Here is a 27,261-nt window from a genome sequence, read left to right on the forward strand (position 1 = left end):
CCTATATGAGTATAATCTCCATTGTTATTGTTGAAAATTGTATTAAAGTCTGGACTAGAATTCATTTGTAAACAATAAACAATGATCACTGCACGCATACAAGATGTGTTGACAAAAAGAATACTCGAAATTTCAGCATGACAATCAGATTAGGGTCAGACACAGTAGTTGATATACAGAAGTAGAATACTGAAACACTTGCCACAAGTTACAGCTTATGTCCCTTCAAGTAATTAAATTTACATTTTTCCATATCTAACTATGCAAAATCAATGTATCTCGGGAACTACAGGAGCTTAGGGTTTTGTTCCTGACCAAAATTCTTTGGACAATTTTTGGATGACCTTTGGACCTGTAATGTATCTTTGCTCTCATTGGAACATCATTGCACCAAATGACTTGCAAATTTGGTAAATGCGTAAAACTAAAAAAAAAAGTATTTCTGAGGATGCAACCTGACTCGCATTGTTTTTGAAAAATGAAAACTATGTAGCAGTGTGTTTCACATGTCTGTGCATGTAGTTCATTATATCATAGACACTCAAACTACAATGGTTGGTGCATCTTGAGCAAAACAATCATTCTTGGATTAATGATGGATTCTTTCAGAGCACAATCACATGAAAATCATGACAAACACACTGTATGTACATGTAGCTTTATAGAGAACTTTTTTTTATTATAAAATGTTATTCAACAACCAATAAGTCTACTTCAAAATATTCAATACAGAGTTTCAATACATATTATCTATAAATTGAATTTTTCTCATATAAATATTTAGTGGATGCCCAACAAGGTCAGTGATGTCTCTGGGTTTACATCAAAGAATTTTCATGATTGATAAAGAGAACGCATTTCATGCATTCAAAATCTTACGTACTTCTTGAGCTATTTATTTTTTGACGTGAGGTTAATTTGTCACCAACAAATGAATACACATCTGACAACCATTGTAAAGTCACTTATGTCCTCATGATTAGTAGCAAATTGTAAAATTCCAGGTACTGCGGTATGTCATTCACTGATTGGTAAAACTTCATACACTGACCAGCATACACCCACTATCTGATTCAAGATTTGCCTTTTTGTTTGGAAGTGGAAAAATATGACTTAAAAGTAAACTGGGCACTTCATACAGCCACTGCAATTATTGTGAAGTTCTATGGCAATAAGAATCCTGAGTAAACTAGCACTATTTTCTCTGCACGTCTTCATGCAAGCTGTTATCATGTGGTATTTTCTATCAATTACAATATGGCCTGGGTTCTTTGATGAAATTGTTCTTCAGATTTTCCAAGAACTTGTCTTTTTGACGCAAAATGTTCATTATGTATCGATAATTTGTGAAAAGCAACAAGTATGGATACTTTGCTGGCTTTTTGAATTTGGATTTTGCTCAGTGTATGTATATGACTGACGGGTAATAATTTCAAGAACTCGCGAAAGCTATGCTAACAAAGTACAAAACTAGTTGCTGCAATGGGTAAGCTTTACAAAAACACAGGTATTAAATTATGTCAGATAGCTCTCCTAGCAAAACACAGGTTCAATATCATTGTGTAAGATAGCTCGTTGAGTCTGTTACTGTACAGTGTTTGGAATAAAAAATATTAGAAAACAAGCCATGGTCATGTACTTTTGATGAAGTTTAAGTGATACACGCAGATGAAGCTGCACCTTACATTGGCTGAAATAAAATTTCTTTACTGAGGAAAATCCTTTTAGTGGGGACAAGCAAAAGTCATACATGTAAGTATATTCATATCATCGTATGATAAAATGACTTTCAGTGGACAGTGGTCAGAATTTGGCGATTCTTTGTGTTCCTTATGTTATCATCAACTTGAACACAATTTTAGCATATATGAATCTTTACATGAACTTCTCTCACATCGTCAAGAGGGCTACGCCACCTGTTTAATAACCCCAATACAACAGTGTATTACAAGTAATACATCCCTATTTATCAATGCTGAAAGTCCATGGATATTCTTATATGTTCCTGGTAATGCAGCGCAACAAGGGGTAAAAAACAGGCTTGATAGCCTACATAAAGACGATAAAATGGGTGTTTGATAGCACTTCAAAAGCTTACAATCCATAATCCAATTTTCTGAATATTTTAATGTACGAACTGCAACAAGTTATTATGACATTGTGAGTGCATTAATAATGGCAAATGATGCAGAATCACTTCTTCAATGAAATAAAAAGTTACATGCACAGAAACTGAGGAAAAGCTTGACCTGGCTAAATACAGGTAGAGTGACTTTGGTGACAAAATGTCAATGTGTCTGAAGAAAAGTACAGAATGAAACAGATTGCATATTTAGTAGACAAAAAGTTGATGAGATGACATAGGTGATGCTAACCCATTGATTGTTTACCTGTACTAATATTACCCTTCATGTATAATGATTGGTCAGTTACTTTGCTACCAGCTGCTTGTGACCTTTGACCTCATTCAACACTATTTACATAACAATAGATATTTACAATACCAAAGTAAATACATATATTTAAATTTCTTTAAAGTTTAAATATAATACTAAAGCAGAGAAAAAAAAACAAAAGAGAGAAAATCTTTGGTTGTCTTTGAGTACACCAGCAAAAACATCTGGGTTTAACACTTATATATCTCAATATGGACGGTGCAAAAATGTAAGAAAAAACAGAACACACACATGCAAAAAGTAGAAACTCTAAAACACTTTCCCTTTTCTGTAACTTTGTAATTGATATTTGGTAATAAGAGTCAAAGATATTATTAAAAAAATCATTGGAGGCAAGAAATGATGCGATTGAAACAGACCATAGATCAGGAAATTTCCTCAAGAATTAAAACAAAAGGAAATGTGACCATAGCAACTCAACTTTGAGAGATATCAACAGTTCAATCAGTGAAATTTGGCAAAGTCATGAATAGAAAGTTATACAAGTGGATTCATTCTAGCTTGAAAAAAGTGGATTCATTCTAGCTTGAAAAAAAAGTACCTTGAAATTATTGCAGTTCTTAGATCAGTTGACAATAATGGTCCTAGCATATGAAAATGTTCATATTTGGTGATGATTTAACACCTCAATTGAATTCCCTGGGGAATGTTTGATTGTAAAATCACACAGCTCATTTATCTGAAACTTTTTCTCTTTTTTATTTTTTAACATACAGTCTAATCACAGAAATTTGTTTTATAAGCACCAGTTGTATTTAAAAGTCACTTTTACCAAACAGAAACTCCAGAACAAGCCATGCTCTACGTCTAGCTCTCTTGAAATACTGGAATAAGCAAGTTCAAGGTCCTCTGAGAGACTCCTATCATAATTTAGCAGAGTGAGATCTGGTAACCATACTTTACATACTGCACATGGTTGTTGAATGCAGCATGCTACAAGCAAATAGGAACTTCTCTACATTTCACATGGGTCCTGTTGTGATAGATTCATCACACACAGTGGCATGTGTGTTGAACACCATTTATAACTTACACTGACCAATAACTTGGCCATTTTAATAAGTGAGAAAATCAAAACCATTGGGTAGCACAACAGTTGTCCTGGTTATTCAGCAGTTTGCTACATTGTTGCAATTCCACATTGATTTCTGATGACACACACTGTTAAGTACAGCCAGGCATGTTCTTCCAAGACAAGCTGATTATCAGTCATTCACTCTCCTCACACAGAATGTCACCTGACATGTCAGAAACCGCAGTCTCCATGACTGGTTGGAAATGGTGGGATGTAGGCAGGTTGGAAGTGACACATTGTCCATTGTAATGATCCGTGGCAATCTAACCATTGTCTTCTTCTATCCAGGCTACTATCTTACCTTCCCATCCTGGCACTATATCATCATCACTCGATACCTGAAACACAACCATCATGTTAGTTGACATCATCAATGCCATAACAAAGATACACTGTGTCATCACAACAGAGTTGATCAATGTAAGCACTTATACTGGACTTAATACAATTCTTATTGTAAGTAGTTGTATGGGCATACAGAGTGTTGCACTATACTCAAGTTCCACACATGAACTGGACATGTCTTACTGACATGACTCAGTCACTGACTGAGTTCTGGAGTCAGAAACACTAAATGAGCTAGCATTAATGCTTTATTTTCAAAGAACGTCAAAGTTTGTAGTAAAATATGATGATCATCAAATAATTAAATCATATGTAAGAGAGCCATTTCAATGCCTGTCTTTGGACATTATTTTTTAAGCTTGTATTATTTTAAAAGATTTATATTGTTCAGAGTCTTTTAGCATGAAAAAGAGGTCAACAAAATGAATCTTTTAACCTTTTCCCCATCATGCTTTGGTCTGAATCAACTGTTGAAACCCATTCATGATATGAATGTCAAACCAACATCATCAATGATGAGTGTGGATCTGTTTACAGTGAATTGTGGGTGAACAGCTTCAGCCATCATACAGTATATTGAACAAAGAAAATCAGGTTTTATCTACTAGAAATATGAATGAATGCTGTAACAGCTACTACAACATACTGCAAAACCTCCACATACTTTCCTGTTAGGGGAACCTGTTTGCCCAAAATCTATATAAACAGGTCACTCACCAATGATAATGCTGGGTTTGGGCCAAACCGTAGCGTTCAAGGGTTAAGTTTGACATTTTTTTCATGCACAGTTAATATTCATTGACTTGCAAAGGCAATTTAAGCTTATAAAAGCACAGCAAACACACTGCCCTATATCTTTTCAGTATCACTGTTCTTGTATCAATGTGATGGACTGATGGCCTCAAACTCACCTCTTCCTTCACTGTCCCAAACTCCGGATCTAAAGCTTTAAAATGAAATCTATAGTTGCCAAGGCGATCGAAAATTTCCTTGAAATCTCTGAGAGTGATTTCACCAAGCCTGAAAAATGAACAGACAAAAATAATATCTGATTCAATGAAGCCAAGTATAAGTTGTGGCTTGCCTGATAATACCCATATCCACAAATTACGCTTCCTTTCATTACAGAGGTAACTTATTCTTCGTAAAGGGACAATAGCTGTAACATTCTCTACTATTCACAGTATTTTTGTTCTTGAGCACCAGTTGGTGTTCATTTGTCTCTCTCTATTGTATACTATAATTGAAGGTGTTAGCCTTGCCAACACAAAGTATGTACGATGTGTGATATTGTTGTTGACGAACAAACTCTAGTGTGGACCAGAATTCAGGTGTATCGCACTTACAGAGGCAAATTGAACACTGGCATTTCCATTTGAATTTTGTAGTAGAACAGAAACTGTATTTTGCAGGCTGAACAATAATGTCAGAAAATACATTGATATCTATATAGCTAATGGAGCTTAAAGTTTAACAGGGGTATGAAATGACAAGGGTGACAGCAGCCAACCATTCACAAACACACCAACTGTTCACTTTCCATTGAATTCAGTGAGTATTAAATATTGAACTGACCTCTTTGGGATGGAAGACATAAACGGAGTGACCGTTCTCTCTGTGAAGTACAACACTTTGGTACACGGTGTTGATGATGGACCATTGGTGTATGGAGACACACCACCAGACACTGTAATACAAAGCAATAACAGAGATATGGTTAGAAACTACCTTGGAAGACTTCATCATACCATAACATTGTTTTGATGCCTACAAAATAAATCCTTCATAGTTGTAATAGTAAAACAATCCTTCCAGCAACTCTTCCACAAGGTACAGAATTTTCCTTATACTCTTTCCATTCATCATAAAATTTCCCACTTTCCAGCATTATCTTCTAGAGACCTAAGTGAGAATGAAATGGATTAAAATGTGTACAAACTAGGTCTTATCAAATTAGAGGTACCATGGTAAAACTATGTGATTTATATTATACATGTTGCACAGATTTCACCACTATGAAATATTTTGAATTTTGACAGTTCCTAGTGACTTTAAATGCTAAAATACTGACAGTGTGGTAAGTAGAGGAAAATATGTAGACATCACTAATAAGCGAAGAGCAAATATATGTTGAGTAGCATTTTTGATCGAAAATGCAACTTTCAAGATTTACAGACTGTTGAACAGTCATAATTCTTGTTTAATGTTTACATGAAGACCACTCACTGCTGAATGAAGTTATCGGTGATCGTCTAGGATCCCTGTCTTGAAGATAACCATGTCTGGATACACTCTCTGTTGAACTCTGAACAAAACAAAAATGAGGGAAAACATTACAATGGATTATTCTCGTTTACCCTTTCACCACCATGGTTTAACCAAAACCTACATTTTGAACATTGAGAATGGACCAATGTACATCAAAATGAGGGGTAACAGGTTTATCTACTACTACAGGTTTATCTATCTACACTAGAAAACCTTTCAGAGACTGTGACAAATGTTTAGTGACAGTAATTGTAGTGGATGGAAATTTTCATACAAGGCAAGTCGTGCCATATTGGATCAAAATATGCAAAGTTTGATCAAAGTGGATCAAATCAAGTCACAATTGTAAAATTCTAAACATAGATTATTGCAATCTTGTTCTCTTGACTGAGGAGGGGTCCAGTCGGAATGAATAACTCTGTGAAAATTTGCAGGAGTACTTACAGAATCACTGTTTCTCCGTGACTGTGTTGATCTTACCCTATCTACCATTGCTGCTATACTCTGAAATGTAAATAATATACAATATAAAAGCTACAAATTTCAAAAAACTCTTAAATAAATAAACTGTATCAATCCATAAACACATGTACATATATCAGTACACCCACATCGTGGTACACTTTACACTTATTTTCCACTCTCATGCTAGCAGAACCATGATATCAACACAATGACAAACTTCACACAGAAACTCACAAAGAGATGAAGACATTGTTGCTATTTTAACAAATTCACACTCTGATACTAGACTTTTGAAGCCGTATAAAGAAAACTGATGTTGAGCCCTTGTCTTGCATAAATCTTACCTGTTCTAATGTATCTAGTGTATGGTGTTGAGGGTCATGACCGCTAAAACTGGCACGTAGATTTCGTAATGAGTCTCTCATAACCTGTAACTCTTCATTCATCTGGAAAAAGATAACATACATTTCTTTACACGCTCAATTCTCTTTATCTTGTAAATATGCCTGTATCCTATTCTTGATGAAGGAATCTGAGATACAAACATGTCATGGATAATATTTTAACACATCAGGTTCACAAGCGTTGTCATGATTTGTTAATTTATAGTCAAATTGTATGTGTTATTTGGGTATTGATACATTTAGATGCAAAGTCACACCAGTTGAGAAAATGATTATCTCGTTAATAGTTCTCACATTCCTTGACTCATAGACCTTAAAAACGGAAGGACAGGCAACTGCCGGAAAAGACAAAGAAACTTGCGTGTTTACCCATACGATCTGGGTTATAATCCTCTGCGCAGTTATGTAAACGCAAAACACGTCACGTGATGACACAGTGACGTCTTGGCAGCACTGGAGCTACACAGAAGACGCTATATCTGTGCTGTCGAGTCAAGTCGCGTTCTGTTCCGGGGTCTAGTTCACGTTGTTTTCAAGGATTGTATTACCCATTGATTTTTACAGACAATTTTGCTACCATTTTCGACAGATAGGTCACTATTAGGTATATTTATTGTTGTTGTTTTTTGTAATTCCCGTCAATTCATGATCGAGTCGGCAAAGTTAATTTTGCAATCTAATCATTGTACACCCCTGATAACTCTTCCGTTTATTTCTGATTCATGTGTAATGCTGTAAACTTTCTTTTACTTCATTATGTACTTCTTGCACTTCGGCACTGTAGTATTTTTAAAAACTCGTGCATCTTCAGCCCGATCGGCCATTGTTGTTTACGAAGCGACTTCCTGTTTCAACTGAAAATTTCCTACCCTGTCATATTTCTCTGCTGTAATGATAATGCATGTCAATGATAGTAAACGTTTCAACGTTAGGTATTTCGTCAACTGACTAGTATTTTGCGGGGCAAATCATGTTTACATTGTAAAACTTGTACCAAATTCACCAAATTTGTACCAAATTCACGTGCAGGCATCTCCAGCTCGATCGGCCATTGCTGTTGATGGACGATCTTTTTGTGCGTTTCAACTAAGTAATTTTTTTACCCTCTTAATAATGCATGACAGTGCTAATGTACGTTTCTACGTGTCTTATTTCGTGGATTGAACAAGTATTTTTAGGAAGAAGTCATACGTACATTTGTAAAACTAGGACTAAATTCACGCGTCTCCGCTCAATCGGCCATTGTTGTTTACAACACGACATTTTGTGCGTTTCCTCTGAGTAATTTTTCTTACCGTCTCATGTTTCTCTGTTGTAATAATAATGCATGACAGTGGTAATGTACGTTTCTACGTGTCTTATTTCGTGGATTGAACTAGTATTTTTTGGGAGGAAGTCATACGTACATTTGTAAAACTAGGACTACATTCACGCGTCTCCGACTCAATCGGCCATTGTTGTTTACAAGTTATACAACACGACACTTTGAAATTAGACGCGAAAGCTTGAGCATGCGCTGATCGCAATGTTGTAGTGATTAACATAGTCTCGCGTCTGACAAGTCTCTCAAATCACGGGAATTTCCTTGAGCTTGCGATACGAGAGATAAACAGTTACGTTTGTTTATGTTAATGAGTGTGCAAGATTTTCACGGATTATAACCAGGATTACATGAAAGAAAATAGCTAGTTGCCTGTCCTTCCGTTTTTAAAGTGTATGCTTGACTTGGTAAATTTGAAAACACTCTCTATGCATGCACGCTTTGTAGAAGTCATAAAAGATGGTGGTGTCATCTGTTCATAAATGACTGGTAGTAGACGAAATTTTCAATTTTTCATTGAAAAAATTGGATGAGGTATGTAAAAGAAAAACTGGTTGGCCAATAAGTAAAAGCACATCTTTGTTTTCCTTTGGGCCTGAGAGTTGTCAAAAAAAGTGTATTTCCATCGACCTACAGACTCGTCAGGCCCTTGGGAAAACCAACGTATTCATTGTGGCCAGTTAACATGGGTATAATGTGGTAAACATAAGTAAATGATTAACAACCATACAGTACAACTATTCGGTTGCTAGGATACTTACCTCAATAGGATGATGATAATGATTGGTTGTTATTTCATTACTCTGTAAAATTTTTCCCTCCAACTTTGCCATCATTCTGTCTTGCATGGCCACCCTGCCAGCTAAATTTGACTGAAAATGGACAGTGACAACAGCACAATAAGATACTGAGTCAACTTTTGTACAAGTACAGGGAATGTAAATACAGTTTACATCTGGTTAGGTCCATTACTATGTGGCCACAATACTTGCTGCAAATGTCAAATTTTTTTGCTCAAAGAAAATACCTGTACCACAAATAACATATCTTAAAGGCGGAGCCTCCCTTTAAAAGGACGCCAAGGTATGGCGGCGTTCATTGTGTAAGTGGACACCAAACAGGCAACACGAGGGCACACACTTCAGAAAATGTCACTTTTTAGTTTTCCCCGGCCGCAAAAACACAGACAGACTGCTAAGCGGTGAGCGTGAAGTTGCTGCCAATCGAACTCTGTGGTTATATTCAAAGTTTAACATGACTGGAAGACAATTTTTTAGGAAATTCGAGCGTTTGTGGTGGGGAATCAATGACCGTTGGCGATTTGAACAGACTGTCAATCAAAAGCTTGCATGAACTCTGTTTGCAGGATTAGCAAAATGTGACAAAAGGTTGAGATCAGTTTGTGTAATCAATGTTATAGAAATCAAACATCGTACTGGCCAAGTCTTTGACTGGGAGGAGAACTCCACTAATGCGAGAACCTGGGATTGAAAAGTGCGGCTTTAACAGAATACATATGACATATTCTATGTTGTGTCACAAAATTGTTACATAGTTCATTTGCTGAATAAATTTCTAAATGGTCTTCATTACAATCATGCTTCAAAGAGTGTGTGGATTTATCAGCAAAATATGATAACTGCACTGTATCTGAAATTTTGCATGCAACAGCTCTGCACTGAAAATAGTTTGGCATGTCTTACCTCTGAGAGTCCTACGTTTCCTAATCTATTGCTCAAATCTTTTACTTGTGATTCTAAGTTGCTTGTAGTGTCGTCTCTAAGTTGGACTTCATTTTGGAGTTCAATCTGATGGTGGAAAAATCAACAGTAGATAAGCTTCAATTCATGATTTGAAAATTTGTTAAACAGATCTTGCAAACTGATAAGCAATGGCAATGCACATCAGCAATCATGAATTATTGTTCTGGAGTGCATTTCTTGTAATATAGATCTGTTAAATTATTTATTTCCACAGTACAATGTCACAATATCATTATACTTTTCTAAGTCTTATAATGCTTTAAGAGTGTCACTCCCAATCTACCTGCAAACTCGCTTTTCTTTGTGATAGGTGTCATATGTTGTGAGTTTGAATCCAATAAACAATTACTTAATTCGTACGCTGGGTGGATAGTTATGCTGGTAGTCAAAATTGTCCAGAGGCTATCTTAAGCCTATTTTAGCAATGAATTCATTGGTTTGATTAAGTTTAGGTTCAATGAAAAAGTGTAACAACTTAGCTCAGTTGTTGAAACACTCTATTTTAATGGTTTAAGCTGAGTGGTTTTGACTGCTGATGTCTTCAACTAGGTGATAGAATGTATATTGTGAGTTGAATCAGATCAAATATTACTCGCTTTCCTGACAAGGGTGCTTATTGTTTAGCGACCTCTACTGATGTATTTTGCTGTTTCTTTTGTTTTTCCGTTGCCTCGCTGTTCTTGCCCTCACACAATGATTGATTGACTTACTTTTAAAAGGTTTAAGTCTTGTAGTTGTCTGGTAACTTCTTCAATCTGTAGCTGCTGCTGTGTAAGTAACTTATCCTTTTGCTGGATTTGTCTTGTCATGTCAGATATTGACCGACTTTTTTCTTCTAACTTTCTTTTGAGTTCAGCCTGCAATGAAAAACCACAACTTTCACAATTTGCATGCTTGCTTTGAGAACATTTGCCATTTCATTTCATTAAGATGCATACCATCAACATTGTATTCTGTCCTAGTAAACTTTTTGTAAGTATACATAAAGTCCAATGGCTAGTAACACGTGCAGCGGCCATCACAGATAAAAACCATTAAAAGTACAAAATGTATCATTATTTAGAATTCAGCAAGCACTGTACTCTGCTTTTGAAAGCACAGCCAAGACATTGGAAATCTGCAGAACTACTAAACTTGCTATACTCACATTTTCTGCCTCTAAGTTCTGTTGCGTAAAACCAATTCTAAGTAATTCAGCCTTAAGTTGCAATAAGGAGTTGTCCTGTTCTGTTAGCCTTGATTGTAAACCTTGCTGTGAATTGAGAGAGAGAGAGAGAGAGAGAGAGAGAGAGAGAGAGAGAGAGAGAGACAGACAGAGAGACAGACAGACAGAGACAGAGAGAGAGAGAGAGAGAGAGAGAGAGAGAGAGAGAGAGATTAATTTTTTTAATTCTAAGACTTCAACAAAGATAAGCACAAAGAATGATTTCTATGGAAACATATTTTGGTTTTCAAATAACAATCTACGTCTATATCCATCTGCAAGTGAATATCATCAACTTACATATTTTTGTTATTCAACTTTTGGAGATCAACTTTTGGAGGTAAACTTTTTCTGATAAATTAAAGCATACTTCACTTAATTTGGCATAAATTGAGTTACCTTGACACCCTGTAAGTTTCTACTTTCTTGTTTGTGTTTTGACAGTTCTGTCTTGACATCATTGCATTCAGCCTGACATTGGTCTAACCTTGACTGCAATACAACCTGAAATGAAGATAACACAACAGGTCTATCTCAGTGACAAAAAAGAAAGTTCATCTGTTCACCCCAATTCCCTGTAAACAGATCCATGGTCAAAATTGATAACAGTGGTTTGGGGTTAAACCATGTAGGTGAAAGGTTTACCAAAATATAAATGCTTATAAAAAGTAAAAAAAAATAGAATTCTAGTCTTTCCTATTAGCATTTTAGCATTAGCACATTTCATTTTGAGTTTCTGTTTCAACAAAAGTACTGGAATGCCTTCTGACACAACTCAAGCCTTACAGTAACATACTGTGGTAAGTCAAAAAATAATACAGTAAGTGGCGCTGTACTAAAATGACACTTTCACATCACATACTGACATTGACCAAAGGTAATTTTTGCTGTGACAGATATCCTTACCACTTGTTCCTTAGGATTAGCGCCTTCAAACAAAAGCTGATCCTCTTCAGCATCTGAAGCACCTCCATCAGGTATCTGACCATTCAGTAACTGTAACACAACATTCAGTACATTACCTTATGAAACAAAACCTATAATCATTGAGATCAGACACTGTAAGCATTAGCACTGCACATACAGCACTAATATTTCCTCCCTAAGATGTCTATTTGGTGTGCTCTAACCTACAAGGCATAAACAGATCCTCACTTCATTTCATGAATAAATTTTAACTTTTCAAAAACAGCTTCTGACTTCCTGCTAAGATTATATAAACTTTCAACAACGTTTCCTGTCTTTGTCTTTACTTGCCACAGGGATACAGATTTGTGGTTCATTTTGCTCCATTATACAATTGTTTTTTTGTTTCTCAAAGAAGGCTGTTGAAAATAGCATAGTTGTACATACTAATTGTCAACTTTCACAGAAAATACAGAAAATATAACACATCTCTTGCACAAAACTTTAGATAAGCGTTTTTCACTATCTTAAATTTGTAAGTCAATTGGAAGGTCTTGTTGTACTCGACAAAGTATGTTGTTCACACAGTATCTATTCATGTAAAAGGCAGTGTTTAAATATTAGGCCAGAACATGCAGTTAATGCATACATGTACAGGCTGAGTTGACAAGCTCAACACTGTATATCTCAATATGTTCAGGGAAGTATAACAAGAAAGTGAAGCCAACTCAAAGCACAAAACAGTGAAAAAAGCATCAAATGTTAGAGTAAAAGGCCAGTTAAAATCAGATGTATAGATAGCATGGTTTGGTTTTCCCTCTTGCTTGTTCCATAGAAGAACAGGAAGTACAAAGAGAAAAATGAAACCTCATCAGATCTACCGGTACATCTCATATTGGTACGATTGACAGTAGCTACACTACACATGATATTAAGACGCATTGTATGACATATGTCAAAATATCTTGAAATATCACATTACTCCTTCACCAACTCTTCCAGTCAAAGATCACTGACCTATCCAGCCCTGGAAGTCAAGGCATACAGTGTTTGTATAGCTGCCTGGCTAGGATCAGTTACACTGTGGGATGACTAGACTGGTTTTACTCACCAAATCTTGTAATGTGATAACCATTTTTTTAGTTTCTTCTAATTCTTTGGCAAGATCACTCTGTTCTTCTTGTAAATCATTCCAAAATGAAGATGACGAACACTGGGAACTTTTATCATCACATACACTTCCTGAAAAATGGCAATTATTAAAACACAATTATAACAATGTTTTGGATACATGACACTGGCGGTAAAAATTTTGTTTATGATTTATGCTCATTCATATTAATACACTGATCTGAACTAACACCTCAGAATTTGCACACAGGTACTGCTATAACAATAACTTTCACTCTAAACATATCAAATGAAAATGTAGATATGCACATAAAACTATCAATGCTAAAAGTGAATAACCCTGTGAATTTTTACTCAGACTTTCCTGAAATGTGCTCAGAGTTTCAAAGGTCACAGGTCATTACTGCACTTTCACAGGTCAAAAGATTTTCAAAAAGCTGTCAGTCACAGCAAAAGAATAACAACTCCCCTACTAGGAGATGTTTTCTCAGTTTTCCAAGTATCAAGCAATGAAGTACCCTTTGATCAAGACTTCTGGCCCTCAAACAGAAAGGTTAAACAGGAACAGAAATATTACTCAAACAAATCATGTTGGAATCACAGAAATTCTCACCTTGATCTGAATCTGAAGCTTTCCCTGACACACTACCGGTCTGGCTTGATTGAAATGGCAGAGATTGAGGAACCCGCCTCCTATCCAGTGGTCTGCCGCTAGAGGGCGGTGTACCCTTGAAACTTGATGATGGACTGTGATGGGCACTGATGCTGGGACTGCTTCCAGGACTTGGACTGTCCACATCAGTGACGGCAAATCTGTCTCTGTAAGGATAACATTGTAATGAACATTTATCAGAAAGGAATTAAATATGTGTACGCAGAATGAAAATTTTACTGCGTCATCTGCTATCTTTTGACTATTGTTTGATTAATTTAAGTCTTATGTTTGGAGAGATCAACTTTCTGGTGATAAAATCAGGCATACGGCAATTAATAACAGCGCAGATAATATACATCATGGTGTGCTTGTTAAATTGTTGAGCAAATCATTACACTCAGTTTGATGATGGACTTGTGAAAATGTTAAATACAGTTTTCTGTAACACATCTCCCGTACACAATTATACAAAACATTTACAGATATACTGGTATTAACATGCATACACACAGTGACACATACCTGGCACAGGACACACACACATACACAGAGACACACTGTAATACTTACTTGGCCCTCGGTGGTCGTACTGGTGTTGAAATGACTGGTGTTCCTGGCTGTGGACTGCCGTGAGGTGAATGATTGCTATACCTGGAGAAACATTGGATGGCAAATAAATAATTAGTTGAGAAAGACTGTTTAGAAATGAAGGTTTTGTGAAGACTGTCAACAAAGTGCACAAATATTGTTTGTATGTATCACCATTACATGTACTTCTGATCAAACATGTTTTCAATGTTTAGGAACTATCTATCTAGCGCTACGTTACTCGCTCACAAACAAAAGCTACAAGAATCCACAACACATAATTGCTAGGGTACCTTTGAAGACTTTCAAAGTTCAACCTTGCAGAAATAAGATTTTATGACACTGCTGAACCCATTGTAAATCCTGTGTTACAACAACAATCCATCAATGGCTTTGATAAATTTGAACAGAGATCAAAGATGTTAATACTGGTACTGATTAATCTCTGTGATTAGGAGAAATACCCAAAAGGTTGATGATCACGAATCAAATGCTAATTCATCATTTTTCTGCAGCAACCATTCATTCAACTTTATAAAGAGTTTCTAGGAATCCTTTATTTCAGTTGCCGGTGTGCAACAACAACCAGTGTGGTAAGATTTTATCAAGGCTATTCCATGATGCTTTAGTGCCAACAATTGAGGTCAAAGGTGTAATTCTCCTCAGAAAATATCAAAATTGTCTTGATGTTTGGATAAAGGCATATCAGTTGTTGTCCTGATACACAGAGCTTTGATGGTCATTTGAATTTTAACCCTAGGATTAAGTACACTGATGCAACGACAGGAGAGACAGCAACTAGTTTCAACCAATCAGTAGTTAGAAACAGTAGACACAGATGTTGTATTGTTCCAGTATATTTTTGCAGACGTTTTACATTTATTTACATTCACTTTTTTATTCATTTTTGATTTCATATAAATTGAATACATTCATTCATTCTTTCCACAGTTAGTGTTACACTGTGACCTGCTGTCCTTTTAATTACAATATTTGAAACATTTTCAGGTTTATGAACTCTTGTAAAAGTACCGGTACAACCCTGATTGTCAATACTTATACTGGCAAGCAGCATCTACAATATCTCAATTTGCTTTAAAAATGTCCAACACACTTTTACTAATTCATCTGTAAAATTTATCTAAAGGAGAATTCAACCCTGAAAATTACGCATATAAGAATATAAGAATTTACCAATCTACTTGATATATTTCCAGCCTGAGTGGAAGACAGTCCAAGAGAAGATGAAGCGAAAAATAAAAACTGAAACTTGTCAGTTCTGCAGTGAAAGATGTATCAAATGAGGCAAATATTAAAACCCCTATGCATTGCACACATTGAACAGTGGTTTTAGAGTACAGAACCACTATCATATGTGGCAACTGGTAAAACCTCGGTGAATTAACGAAAATGATGTATTGTGCATGGCTTCAGAACTTTGAATCACTGACCTGTGTTCTGATGATCTGTGGTGATGATGCTCTCTAAACCTCCTTGGCGTTTGTCCAGCATTGGCGATTTCATTGCGTATGTCCCGTAGTCCAGCGGCCACATTGGCAGCCATGGCAGCTGCTGATGGCGTCCTCTGTACGGCTTTCCCTGATGATTGATAGCCTGATTGTTTAACGCTGCTTGGTTTGTAGTGTGCGGCCAGTGCCAGGATGAGTCGCATGACGGCTTTCAAGTTGCCGTCCACGATATCTGTAGTTTGGTGAAACACAGCAACGTTAACAGACTCACACCAAGATGTTGTAAATTGTGACATCGTATCTTACACTTCTCCTGGATACTCTGAGACCACTTGCAGCATTAAGCAGAATTTCAAAAACATGGCAATTATCAACACTATTGTGAGATACCGGGGGTATACATGTACTACATGTCCAGTCAGGACAAATTGGTGAAAATATGAGCTTCAATCCACAGAATATTGAAGTTATTAGGACTGGAAATAACAAACAGATCAATGACAGTGAAATGTCACCATGGCATGAGATAAGTGTATTGCATTGGATTACATTGGTGTTCTGGACAACGACACAAAACTTATTGACAGAGGAATGTGTATGGCTATTGTTATAACATTAGTACATGTTTGAAGAGCAGTATACACACAGTTGCCAGGCACAGCATGAGTCAACATGGTATCTACACATTAAACTTGGGTGTTTCCTTGTTTATCGATCATCTTGGGTAAGTTTTGCTGTAGTGATGCAAAGGAATAAACAACTTTTGCAGGGAGGTTTGAGCCACCTTCAGTGATCAGTTGCCAGAGTTAAAGCTGATGCATTAGGATGTGAAAAACAATGACTAATGTATCTATAGACCTTTTCAATGTTATCCCAAAATGCATTACAGTGGCTACATCAAACACTGTATAAACACTCAAAACAACGAAAACATACTTATTTGTGTTGTACAATTGATTGTTATGGCAAAAATAACACCAATTTGCAATGTAAAATAATGCCCCCTGCATATCCTAACCAACAGCGACGAAAATATAGGTCAGGGTGTAATCTTCCATAGAGTTCTATGAGTAACGTACCCTGCGTGTACCCTACGGCTAAAAAGTTCTATGAGTGACGTACGCTTTGTACAGCCTAGCGCGCACTGCATCATGGAACCAATAAAAGAACTATCAGACAAAAACATCTGTATATAATGCTGGTTGAATATTTCAATATCTTGACACCAAATCAAGTGTGATAACAAACCTTTAGCTGAAGTGTGATGCATTCGTATCCTCTTAGCAGCCATGAATTGTAACACCCTGTCTATGTTTTCTCTCATTGCTGCCGTGGTCTGAGGGTTGAAATCCACACGTTGCAAAGTTTCCCCAGCTGTCAAGAACAAAAACAAACCTTGTCCTCAAATGTCATGTTGGCATGCAACCCTTGTCCTCAAATGTCATGTTGGCATGTAACCTGATAAGACGGCCATTATCACTGGTTCAGTTACTGTAACCTGATAAGACGGTCATTATCATTGGTTCAGTGACTGTAACCTGATAAGACGGTCATTATCATTGGTTCAGTGACTGCAACCTGATAAGACGGCTATTACCATTACAGTAACTTGAACATGGCCAGTACTCAAACTTTGGTCTTGTCACCTCCTGATACAAGCCTTTAGTAGTCATATCATATTGCTTTTGGCCTGGAGTAACAGTGGACGGGCAAAAGAAAAATGGTGATGGATTGAATACAGTAATTGATTGGAAATGATTTATCCATTTAGGTCCACACTATGGTATGTTACATTGTATTCAATCGGCTAAATGGACCAATGTAAACAGAAATGAGGTGCAGGGTTTACAGAACATGTTTATCACGATTTCTTGTTTTTTATGCACTTTTCATTTACTTTAAGGTGGCAGTAAAGGCTAGAGCGTCAGTTATAAACTTCAATAAAACTATTAAAACATAAAAGTAGTCAACATTCTCTGTGGAATAAATAAAATTAAACATTTGGGGTCATAGGCATTGCAGAGTTATAGCCCATTGAAACTTCTGAAAAACTGACCAAATAAGAGGAAGTTAGGGAGTCCTTAGTGTATTAACTATGGTAGAGGTCCCCTAGCTTTTAAAAAAATGTTTGAAAAGGGAAAGTCATTTTTTACTGTTTTTCAGGAAAGTTTGACAAGGCAGTGCTTGCATTCAGAATGCGTGACTGCTATTGTAAATGCATTTTATGATTCTTTGAGTGTCAAAGAGGTGTCAAAAGTGAGATTAACCAAAAAGACTGCTCTGTGACTTCAAAAGAGGGGTGCAAATATGGCTTGTTTTCAACATTTTTGACAGAATAACAGTTTTCGTACATAATTTTATACCAATTTAATCAAACCTTTGAAATGAGATATGGACATGGAATTTTTACAGCCTATTAACAGGGTTACAGATAAGATTTGTACGGCACAATTTTCCTGTATTTGAAGTACTTTTTGAAAAATCACATTTTGAAATTTGAAAGAATTTTTAAATGATTTTTTTGATATGTAAACCCATGTAAAATCATAAAAACAAATTTTATCTACAAATCCTGCCGTACAAATCTTACAATTAATAGTGTCAACATATTTATAACTAATTTGGTAATATTAATACTATCCAATTATTATTAAATTCAAATATGTAAAAAAAAGATGAAAAATTAAATTTTAATATTGATTGGTGTCATATTTCAAAATCATGGCTGCAAATATACAATTTTTATATTCTTTGGAGAAAGTATTAACAAAGGGAGTTATCCTGAAAATTTGAACTAAATATCTTGATTCTAACACTTGAAACTTGACATTAACTCTGAGAAAAGAATTGGTGCAAAAATAGCCTTTACCGCTACCTTAAATCAAGAACAACTGTACTCGTACATAATTAATATTTGTTATGTTTATAGAGTAGAAACCATTGGCATACAGACTATTTAATGCCTACAGCTTTTGATTTATTTCACAAATTTCTCTTTCACCATATTTTGTGATGTTCAATTTGATACAGCCAGTTCTTTTAACTTTCAACACACTGGCCTTCAGACCAGATATTGGTGAACTGTACCCTGTCCCATTTGAGATAAATGTTTACTACTTTCAAATCTGTTGAAATGAATGCTCCTTAGACAGAGAGAGAGAGTTGACTTACAGACAATTTCGACAAGATGGACCAAGGCCACACCATCTTGCATGTCTCGTCTCAGATCTTCCACCAGCTGACATCCTGGTCTTTTCTTCAGCTGTGAATTAACCCATGCTACATAGGCTTGTAATTGTTGCTGTAGAAGAGAAAACAGAACAGAGATCATCATAAGGTGTGTGAAGTCTGATTATCAAAACTCAACCAGTGAAACAACTGATGGTGAAAGTTTCCTCTGTACATGATTTCTGTCAATCTTACATAATTTAGTTGTTATCTGGGTAAAAAATTCACATAAAGTTGACAGAGTGATTGGCAATTAAATACATTTTGCCCAGCGTACAGACATAACAGAAACAGAAAATGATGATATAATTACTGATATCTGCCTGAAGCACATGCTGATAAGCTAATGTTCCCAGGAGCTGTAAATCTCATTATATTATACTGGGCAGTTTCTTTAAAACCAAATAATTGAAACCTTTTTCCTGACAGACAGTATCACTTCCTTATCTGCACAGTCTGTGAAAAGCACTATAGCACCAAATCTATACCCATATTTTCACCCACTTGGCATGGTATGTTATAGGTTTAGTCAGTAAAAGCCATTTGTGTACATTATCTATGTTTTCAGAGACTTTCTCAAATATTAATGTTCAAGTCTTTGTTGAAATACAACATATTAGACATATTAAAATAAACTTGCCCTGATGGTGATATATGAACCTGGCAAGATATTAGTGTTACTGTATTGTGCCAGTATTATTATTTGAGTTCATGGTTGATTTTGAGAAAGTACACACAGAACACTGAAAACAGCAACCATATTGGTTTATACATGTACATGTATGCCAGAGCATCCAATGCTTAGCATAGTCAAATAGATCACTTTTATCATTTCATGTGAATATATCAGATAGAAAACACAGAAATGGCTGGTATATTGTGATATGTAGGAGTACATTGCCAACATTTGTAGCCCTAGTCATTCAGAATTAAATTAGTAACGTGAAGACTGATGATCAGTTACTGTTGTTGTGTAATTCCTCAAGTAAACTTGCAAACACCAAAACTATCACAGCAAATACAGATTGAGTGTTTACCATCATTTACCCATGACAACACACCTCACGGTGATAATCACTATTGGAAACTACTAAGACTAAGAATTGATAAAGCAACATAGAAGTATGCAGCACATCAGCTGTATGTCTGAGAGTGATGTATTAGTATGTGAAGTCTTGCAATATATTTTAATGACTTCCTAGCCACAGCTCAGTGTCAACCCACAGCTGTAGGGTTTGTATAGATTTCACTTGAACTTTGGCTGAGTTATCTAGGACACTTGGAATTCTTTGAAGTAATGACATGTGTCCGATATGTTGTGAGGTCATAGGTCACTCAGATACCAGATGGTAGTAGAACAGCTCAATGAAGGAATGGAATCCACTATAAGCACTCAGGGACAATTTATTCTGATATCAGAGAGTAACAGCAATGATACCGATAGTAATGTGTACAGGAAATGTGTGTCATTGGTACTTTCACTTCAACTTCTAGATATTATTAATGTAAATATGTACATGAATTCTGAAAATATGATATATTGAGATTGGTACAGTTGTAGTTACTGATCACATTACGGTCGGTGTGTCCTATGACAACATTTCTGAAAGTATTAAAGGAATTCTTGGAAATTTTTTTCATCAGCTGTTTAGCACTTAATGTCACATGATTTGTGGAAACAAATACAACTTTCTCGAGTAAACGTCTCATCTCTTTATCTTTGTGGGCACATTGATCAGAGTATCGGCCAATTATTTGCAATTCATGCACACATGATTTCACATCCCTTTAAATCCAGTGTTTTCATCTGTACTGTGTGCTTGGACCTCCACACTTCAAAACTGGGGCGGTCAGGTTACAGAATAAATGTGACAAGCTGTGCACTGTTTTTGTATCACTGTCATTTCCTATAGAGTTATCTCGTCACAAGAATTTCTGCTCTAAGGTCAGACAGATAGTCTAAATCCACAGTCAAAAGCCTCAAAATCTGATGATTATAATCAATGGTAGCACCCTAGCCTGGAAATACGAGCCAACAGAATCATTAATGCATACCTACAATCTTCTGCATAAAATTCTTTACATTTTATCACAGTGCAAAAAAACACGCATCTTCAAATTAAGATGGTTCACAGCCAGCATGTTGAAATCTGATAAGGTCATCTTTCTTGAACTTCCTAAAGGAAGTACTAGGAAGTGATATAATTTGTATTCCTTGTTGGTACGGCTACATTGCATTTCAAATTATTTTGGCTTCTTGTTTACCTGTGAGAGACTTGGTAAACAATGATTTATATCTTGTTGTAGGGTTAACAAATGCAAATTTAGTAGATGTATGACCATAGAAAGAGCCTATTTTGTATCCGGAGGTGATACATGCATAGTACACAATGAAATCACTGAACCCTGAACTTTTCAACAGCCACTCAGACAGTAACCAACAGCCACTCAGTAACTTTACAGTACGGTCATACATTTCTGTATCTGATACTGTCAAATGTATATCATATCTCAAACCAAATATCTCTGTTCTACAGTTAGGTGTCAGTGTTCCCAATTTGACAAAGCAGACACTAAAATCACACTAAGGTGTTGAATGTCACATTTTGGTGACAATCAACAAATCCAGCCTTCACAGGGGTAGAGTTGACTTTTCAGATCCTCAGATTCAGATCCTCAGATCCTCAGATTCAGATCCTCAGATCTCAGACTTCAGATCCTATAACTTCAGATGTAGATTCGAATTTACAAGCCTTTTACAATACCCGTATTAACAGTATGATTGCAATATTTATAATAATAATTTGAATATGACATGTACAAGGCAGTTATGAAAACAAAAAAAGTCTACATAAACGTTTTCGCTCAACAAGTTTCAACGAACACGGGTCTACAATTACAGATTAGCTAACTTGCTTCTTCCGACCCCTGAATTCTGATTTAGCCCGGGGTCACCGGCCTCCAAAATGGATTAGTTATATTCCCTCGCCATAAATATATTGAACGATGGTAAAATACGGACTGTCGATAGCCAGCATTTACATGATCGTCGCGGTCTTGATCGTTCGATCGCGCGCGGGTGTGTTTATCTCTATGAGGGAACATTCACGTGATGACATAACAAGTGGAATCATTGCACACCCTGTCTTCGACAGATGACGTTCTGATTCTGAGATCGAAGTTTTTAAGTTCAAGATTCAAGATAGAAATAAAATAATTCATAAAGCCTTTTCAAATCTAATTTATATTTTATTTATCAGTATATTACATCAAACTTTGAAAATTGTGAAATTTTAATTATGAATCTGCGTCTGAAGTTATAGGATCTGAGGTCTGAGATCTGAGGATCTGAATCTGAGGATCTGAATCTGAGGATCTGAGGATCTGAATCTGAGGATCTGAGGATCTGAATCTGAGGATCTGAAAAGTCAACTCTACCCCTTCACAGATACTGATCACCTGGTCCTGCCAGCCACTCTGTCAATTACAAATATTTGTCAATTTGTGTATTCCAGGTTTAGAAATCTACAATGATTGTTCAATGAACACACATTTTCTTGAGTTGTCTATAGCCACAGGAATGTTTCCTCTGAGTCTAAGAGAGCATGTATCTACTTCTTGAACATTGATATGGTATAATCTCATACATTCTCGTACTAAATACTGTATATTTTTCAAAATCATTGCTCACTTACTATAAATCCCATCAAGAATTAAAATGTCTTGCTCATTTGTTAATGCCAAACTTCTAACATTTAATTGTATTCACTTTCTCTTCAAAGATTGCATTCCAAAAAAAAACAATAATAACTTTGGAAGATTCATATTGATAAAAGAAATATGGTGAGCAATGCTATCTACAGGACTTCAAATTTATTTGACATGAAATGTTACCGTGTGCTGCCTGCTATGAAATCCTGTCTGTTTCTTTTACAAGTTTTTGACTTGAAACATCTGTTATGACTTTTTGTTGACACTAAATCAGTTTTACAGCCTTTTTGTGAGTGCTACATAATACAATCGGCAAAGAACCAAAATACTTGATTCTCTATGGTAAAGTCAGATCTCTGTGTACATGAAGGAACATGGTAGTGATCAACTTGGAAAATTATTAAAAGTGAACATTTTAGTGATAGAAAATATCGAACGCATCAACAGTAACATTGCTACAGTATTCTGCAATATTGATTTGAAACTAACTTGTCATTCGATGATTTTCTAATGTATCAGACTGGCTGTTATTTCGTAACTTAACCTAGTATATTACATAGCTACCACTACTAAGTTTTCATGTTTGGAATGGCAAAAAGAGCTATATTTTGGAATAGTTCTAACACTGAAAAGGAAAAAAGGACATTTTTAGAGTTTGAGTATACTAATAAAAACACATAAGTGCAACTTTTGTTGGTTGATCCAATGGCAACACATAATACTGATGTCAATGTATGGCTGTCTTCTCAACATTCCACTGTCTTTGCAACCATCACAGAGACACTGATACAACTTTACGGAGCAGCAACACATCTTTGAGATTTGTTCACAACATTACTACTTTCCAACTTGAATAACAAACCCACTGTTGACACAGAACGGTGGTTCAAGTTTAGACAAAACTAAACATGGCTGCCACAGACTTAGTGACAAACAATCAACACAGCCTGGCTACTGATATTTGACCGCCATACTATAGCACTGGCAGTATTTCCATCAGGACAGAAACCAATGAAGTGAGATAAATACACATAAATACCTGTCCTGCATAGTGCCGGAAACCGATGGGCAAGTGACAGAGCAGAATTTTGGCGTGTTGTAGTAGTTTGTAGAACCGATATGACAAATACAGCAAATGCAACTCATCACAAAGAGAGTGACTGTAGCTATGGAACCAGGGTGTGTGTTTGATCATTCCATAAATCAAGACCTACTCTAAAACTGCCCTCAAGTAGTGTACATTGCATTCCACATATGGGTCATCTTTCTACCGTACAACATCTATTTCTTGCACTCAACAAAAATGACTTCACAGTCACTGTGTATCAAAAACAGTGCCAACTTAATAGTGACACTTCACAAACTTCTTTAATTTTGTACTGTACTTCCTATCAAATTTCCGTACATCTATATGCTCAACATTTCAAAACTTTCTTGTTCCTTGGACTTCCATGCATGTGTAACACAAGTTATCACAACTGTGCCATTGGTAATCATATCAAAATGTTCACAGTTCACATCCTACATGTATATGCCAAATTAACAGCCAAGTAAAGTACCGGTAATACATTATCAGTCTCATTTCCATACTTTCAATTTCTCCTTGAATATTTAGCCAAACACTTCAAATCGATGTAGTACTGAATAGCACACTTTATCATCATTTTAATTAGCAGGAGAGTTAGTTTTATGGACTTACGCTGTGCATATGTAAATTATAACACTGATACTTAACATTGGCAACTGTCTCAAGAACTTGACATTGACATCTGTGATCTGATTGTAATCCATGTGGCAGTGGAAAATCTAAGCTTAATTGATCAACCATCCTGATATGGGATATACAGTCAAGATTTGTGGAATTTTAATGACATGCTTGAAGACAGGGGCCTTGCTATAGTCAGGGCATTGCTACATCTATGTTTGAAGTTATCTATATCTACACAGTGAGAGTTCCACCGGATTACTCTCTTTAGTTTCAGTGCATTGGATTAATTTTCCCTGCTTTAATGAATATGCTTGCAGAGGTAAGAGCCTTAGGATAGGGGTGCTCAGGATGGACAGTGTACCTGCACCACTGGAATGGATCAGAGGGACGGAGGTAGGGAGAATTATGGGGCAGGAAGAGAACGACTCTGATGAAATGTGTACAGAAAAAGAACGATGTTTGTGATAAATGCATAATGATTTTTAAAATAGTTTACTTTTGAACATTTCAAACTAAGAATAAGAATGTGGATTTGCTGATGTGCTTTTGATATTGCTGAAGTGTGACTGCAAGCATTTGATGTTAAAACTTTGACAAATTCTCATACAATTGTACATAAATTTAGGTACTCATTTTGAAATGCGCTACATGGAGCTACCAGTATATGGCTGATATAAAGACAGTTTCATCTGACAGTATTGGCAGAGAATACATTTTAATACAAGAAGGCCGATTGCAAATGAATTTAAACAGCGTTGACTGCAGTGTCATAACAATTATGTTATTCAACTCCTCACAGCATTGCAGGATGCTGTTTTAGTTCAACACATAATTTACATTACATCACCTCATTTAGTGTAAGTATACAAACCAATTAAACTGTTAATCAATGGTTTGTCTGAACCCTTCTCACATTACAACAGTGGATGTCTGTTTATCTGGTGAACACATTCTTACCCTCGATGGAATGCCATAGAGCACATGTAGTTCATGATCTGAACTGTAGGTGGACCAGTACACACTACACTGAAATCACAAATTGATGCCATAATACTAATGAATTTTTAAAAGTAGAACATGTCTGGAAGACGTAGTACGGATGGAACTTTAACTGTTTTCATTTTTATATCCTGATATTTTTTTCTCTGTTTGCTTGCTGAAACTACTGGGAAAGGCAAAATTTGGCACATTAATATTTTTTTTTAAATTTATAAATAAATTAGGGTCATTCTGCAGGCTCACCATAGAGAAAATGTTGTGATTTTAAGATCCTTTTTGTATCATGAGTATTCCACATTATCATCAATTGATCAATACAGTCCAGAAGACAAGGTGTGTCACCAACGGGCCTACTGGTGTACTTAGGAATAAAATTTCACACTTTGACGACTACAGTGTTCTATGGAAAATGGATGCTGAAGATGTTCTCTTGAAATATATGTCGATGAACACACACACAGCAATGCATATTGTTTTGTTAGTACTGTGAACCATTCAAATTCTGGGTCTATCATCCATTAGGTAGATTATGTATTACTGTAGTTGAGATTGCTCAATGATCTCAAAGATCATATTAACGCCCTGATTGTATTCACACGCAGTCTCATAGCTTGTTCTTTACTAAATCACTGAATGACAAACACACATTCAGAATTCACATTTAGGATTACTAGGCTTGAAGCAATGCCAATTTTCCCATACAGCACACATGACACAAACCAGAGACAACAACACACACCTGTGACAAAAATAATTATCAAGTCCACTGATTTGAAACCCTTCAGACAAAGACATATTTTTTTGCTGAGACTAAACCATTGGAAAATGAACATCACTAATTATCGAAAGTTACTCAAATACAAAGTGGATCAAGGTTCAGACTGTTCACTAAATTTCATATTCTGTCGGGATGGTGGCAAGTAACTTACACTGTACAATTCATCTTGTTATAACTACCAGTGGAGTATAAGTAGAACATGTATAACATACATGGTGCTAATTTTGCAATTCCATTTGCACTGGTCTATCTATGAATTTAACACTCAAAATACACCATACCACTGGTATTACATGCATACAAACAGACTATCAGTGATTTACTTCAGCGTACACACACTACTTTCACACTCTGCAGTCAGTGAACTGTGTCACTGCTGACCTCAAACACAGATTGTGTTCAGAAACCAGACACATCATCTTCTACCATGCATAACATTCAATGTATTAACTGACCTATAGTAGTTCCCATCAATGCTAAGAGTCAACTTACTCCCTCTACAGTTGCACAGAATCAAGTAGCAAAATGATAAGTACCTAGTAATATATGTTCCATGTTCTGTAGGTAAAATGTCACTTATATACCTTATACTGTAAAGTTCATGAACCAACATGTGTATTCACTGATTCACAAGACTGCACACACAAAGATAGTACACAGAGTTCATGATGCTTGGATTCAATTCACAATGTTCATCCCTAGTATATATCAGTCACTATCATATTTGATTTGCATTCAACACAAAAACCCATCATTATTCTTCACATAAATAAAAAGCATTATCAGA

At 36.0% G+C, this 27,261-nt stretch overlaps 1 protein-coding gene across 6 annotated transcripts in view; it reads right to left on the reverse strand.

Annotated features, from left to right (window-relative positions):
- Positions 1 to 648: 648 nt before the first annotated feature.
- Positions 649 to 27,261, reverse strand: part of LOC139126551 (dixin-like) — an 82,971-nt gene continuing 56,358 nt past the window's right edge. For 5 of the 6 annotated variants that reach the window (XM_070692618.1, XM_070692620.1, XM_070692623.1 and 2 more), the window contains exons 2-19: positions 19,222 to 19,351; positions 17,299 to 17,424; positions 16,033 to 16,282; positions 14,564 to 14,644; positions 13,952 to 14,157; positions 13,319 to 13,449; positions 12,208 to 12,297; positions 11,701 to 11,805; positions 11,245 to 11,349; positions 10,808 to 10,954; positions 10,038 to 10,142; positions 9,096 to 9,206; positions 6,954 to 7,055; positions 6,589 to 6,648; positions 6,103 to 6,181; positions 5,452 to 5,563; positions 4,788 to 4,896; positions 649 to 3,869 (exon numbers count right to left, since the gene is read on the reverse strand). In XM_070692618.1, the coding sequence (XP_070548719.1) occupies positions 3,795 to 3,869; positions 4,788 to 4,896; positions 5,452 to 5,563; positions 6,103 to 6,181; positions 6,589 to 6,648; positions 6,954 to 7,055; positions 9,096 to 9,206; positions 10,038 to 10,142; positions 10,808 to 10,954; positions 11,245 to 11,349; positions 11,701 to 11,805; positions 12,208 to 12,297; positions 13,319 to 13,449; positions 13,952 to 14,157; positions 14,564 to 14,644; positions 16,033 to 16,282; positions 17,299 to 17,424; positions 19,222 to 19,351 (2,124 nt within the window). In that variant the 3' untranslated portion in view covers positions 649 to 3,794. Of the gene's footprint in view, positions 3,870 to 4,787; positions 4,897 to 5,451; positions 5,564 to 6,102; positions 6,182 to 6,588; positions 6,649 to 6,953; positions 7,056 to 9,095; positions 9,207 to 10,037; positions 10,143 to 10,807; positions 10,955 to 11,244; positions 11,350 to 11,700; positions 11,806 to 12,207; positions 12,298 to 13,318; positions 13,450 to 13,951; positions 14,158 to 14,563; positions 14,645 to 16,032; positions 16,283 to 17,298; positions 17,425 to 19,221; positions 19,352 to 24,028; positions 24,206 to 27,261 lie in introns of those variants that run through there. The other variant, XM_070692619.1, reaches the window with a different exon arrangement.

Source organism: Ptychodera flava (genome assembly GCF_041260155.1).
Source record: "Ptychodera flava strain L36383 chromosome 3 unlocalized genomic scaffold, AS_Pfla_20210202 Scaffold_27__1_contigs__length_13241970_pilon, whole genome shotgun sequence".
NCBI classification, from domain to species: domain Eukaryota; kingdom Metazoa; phylum Hemichordata; class Enteropneusta; family Ptychoderidae; genus Ptychodera; species Ptychodera flava.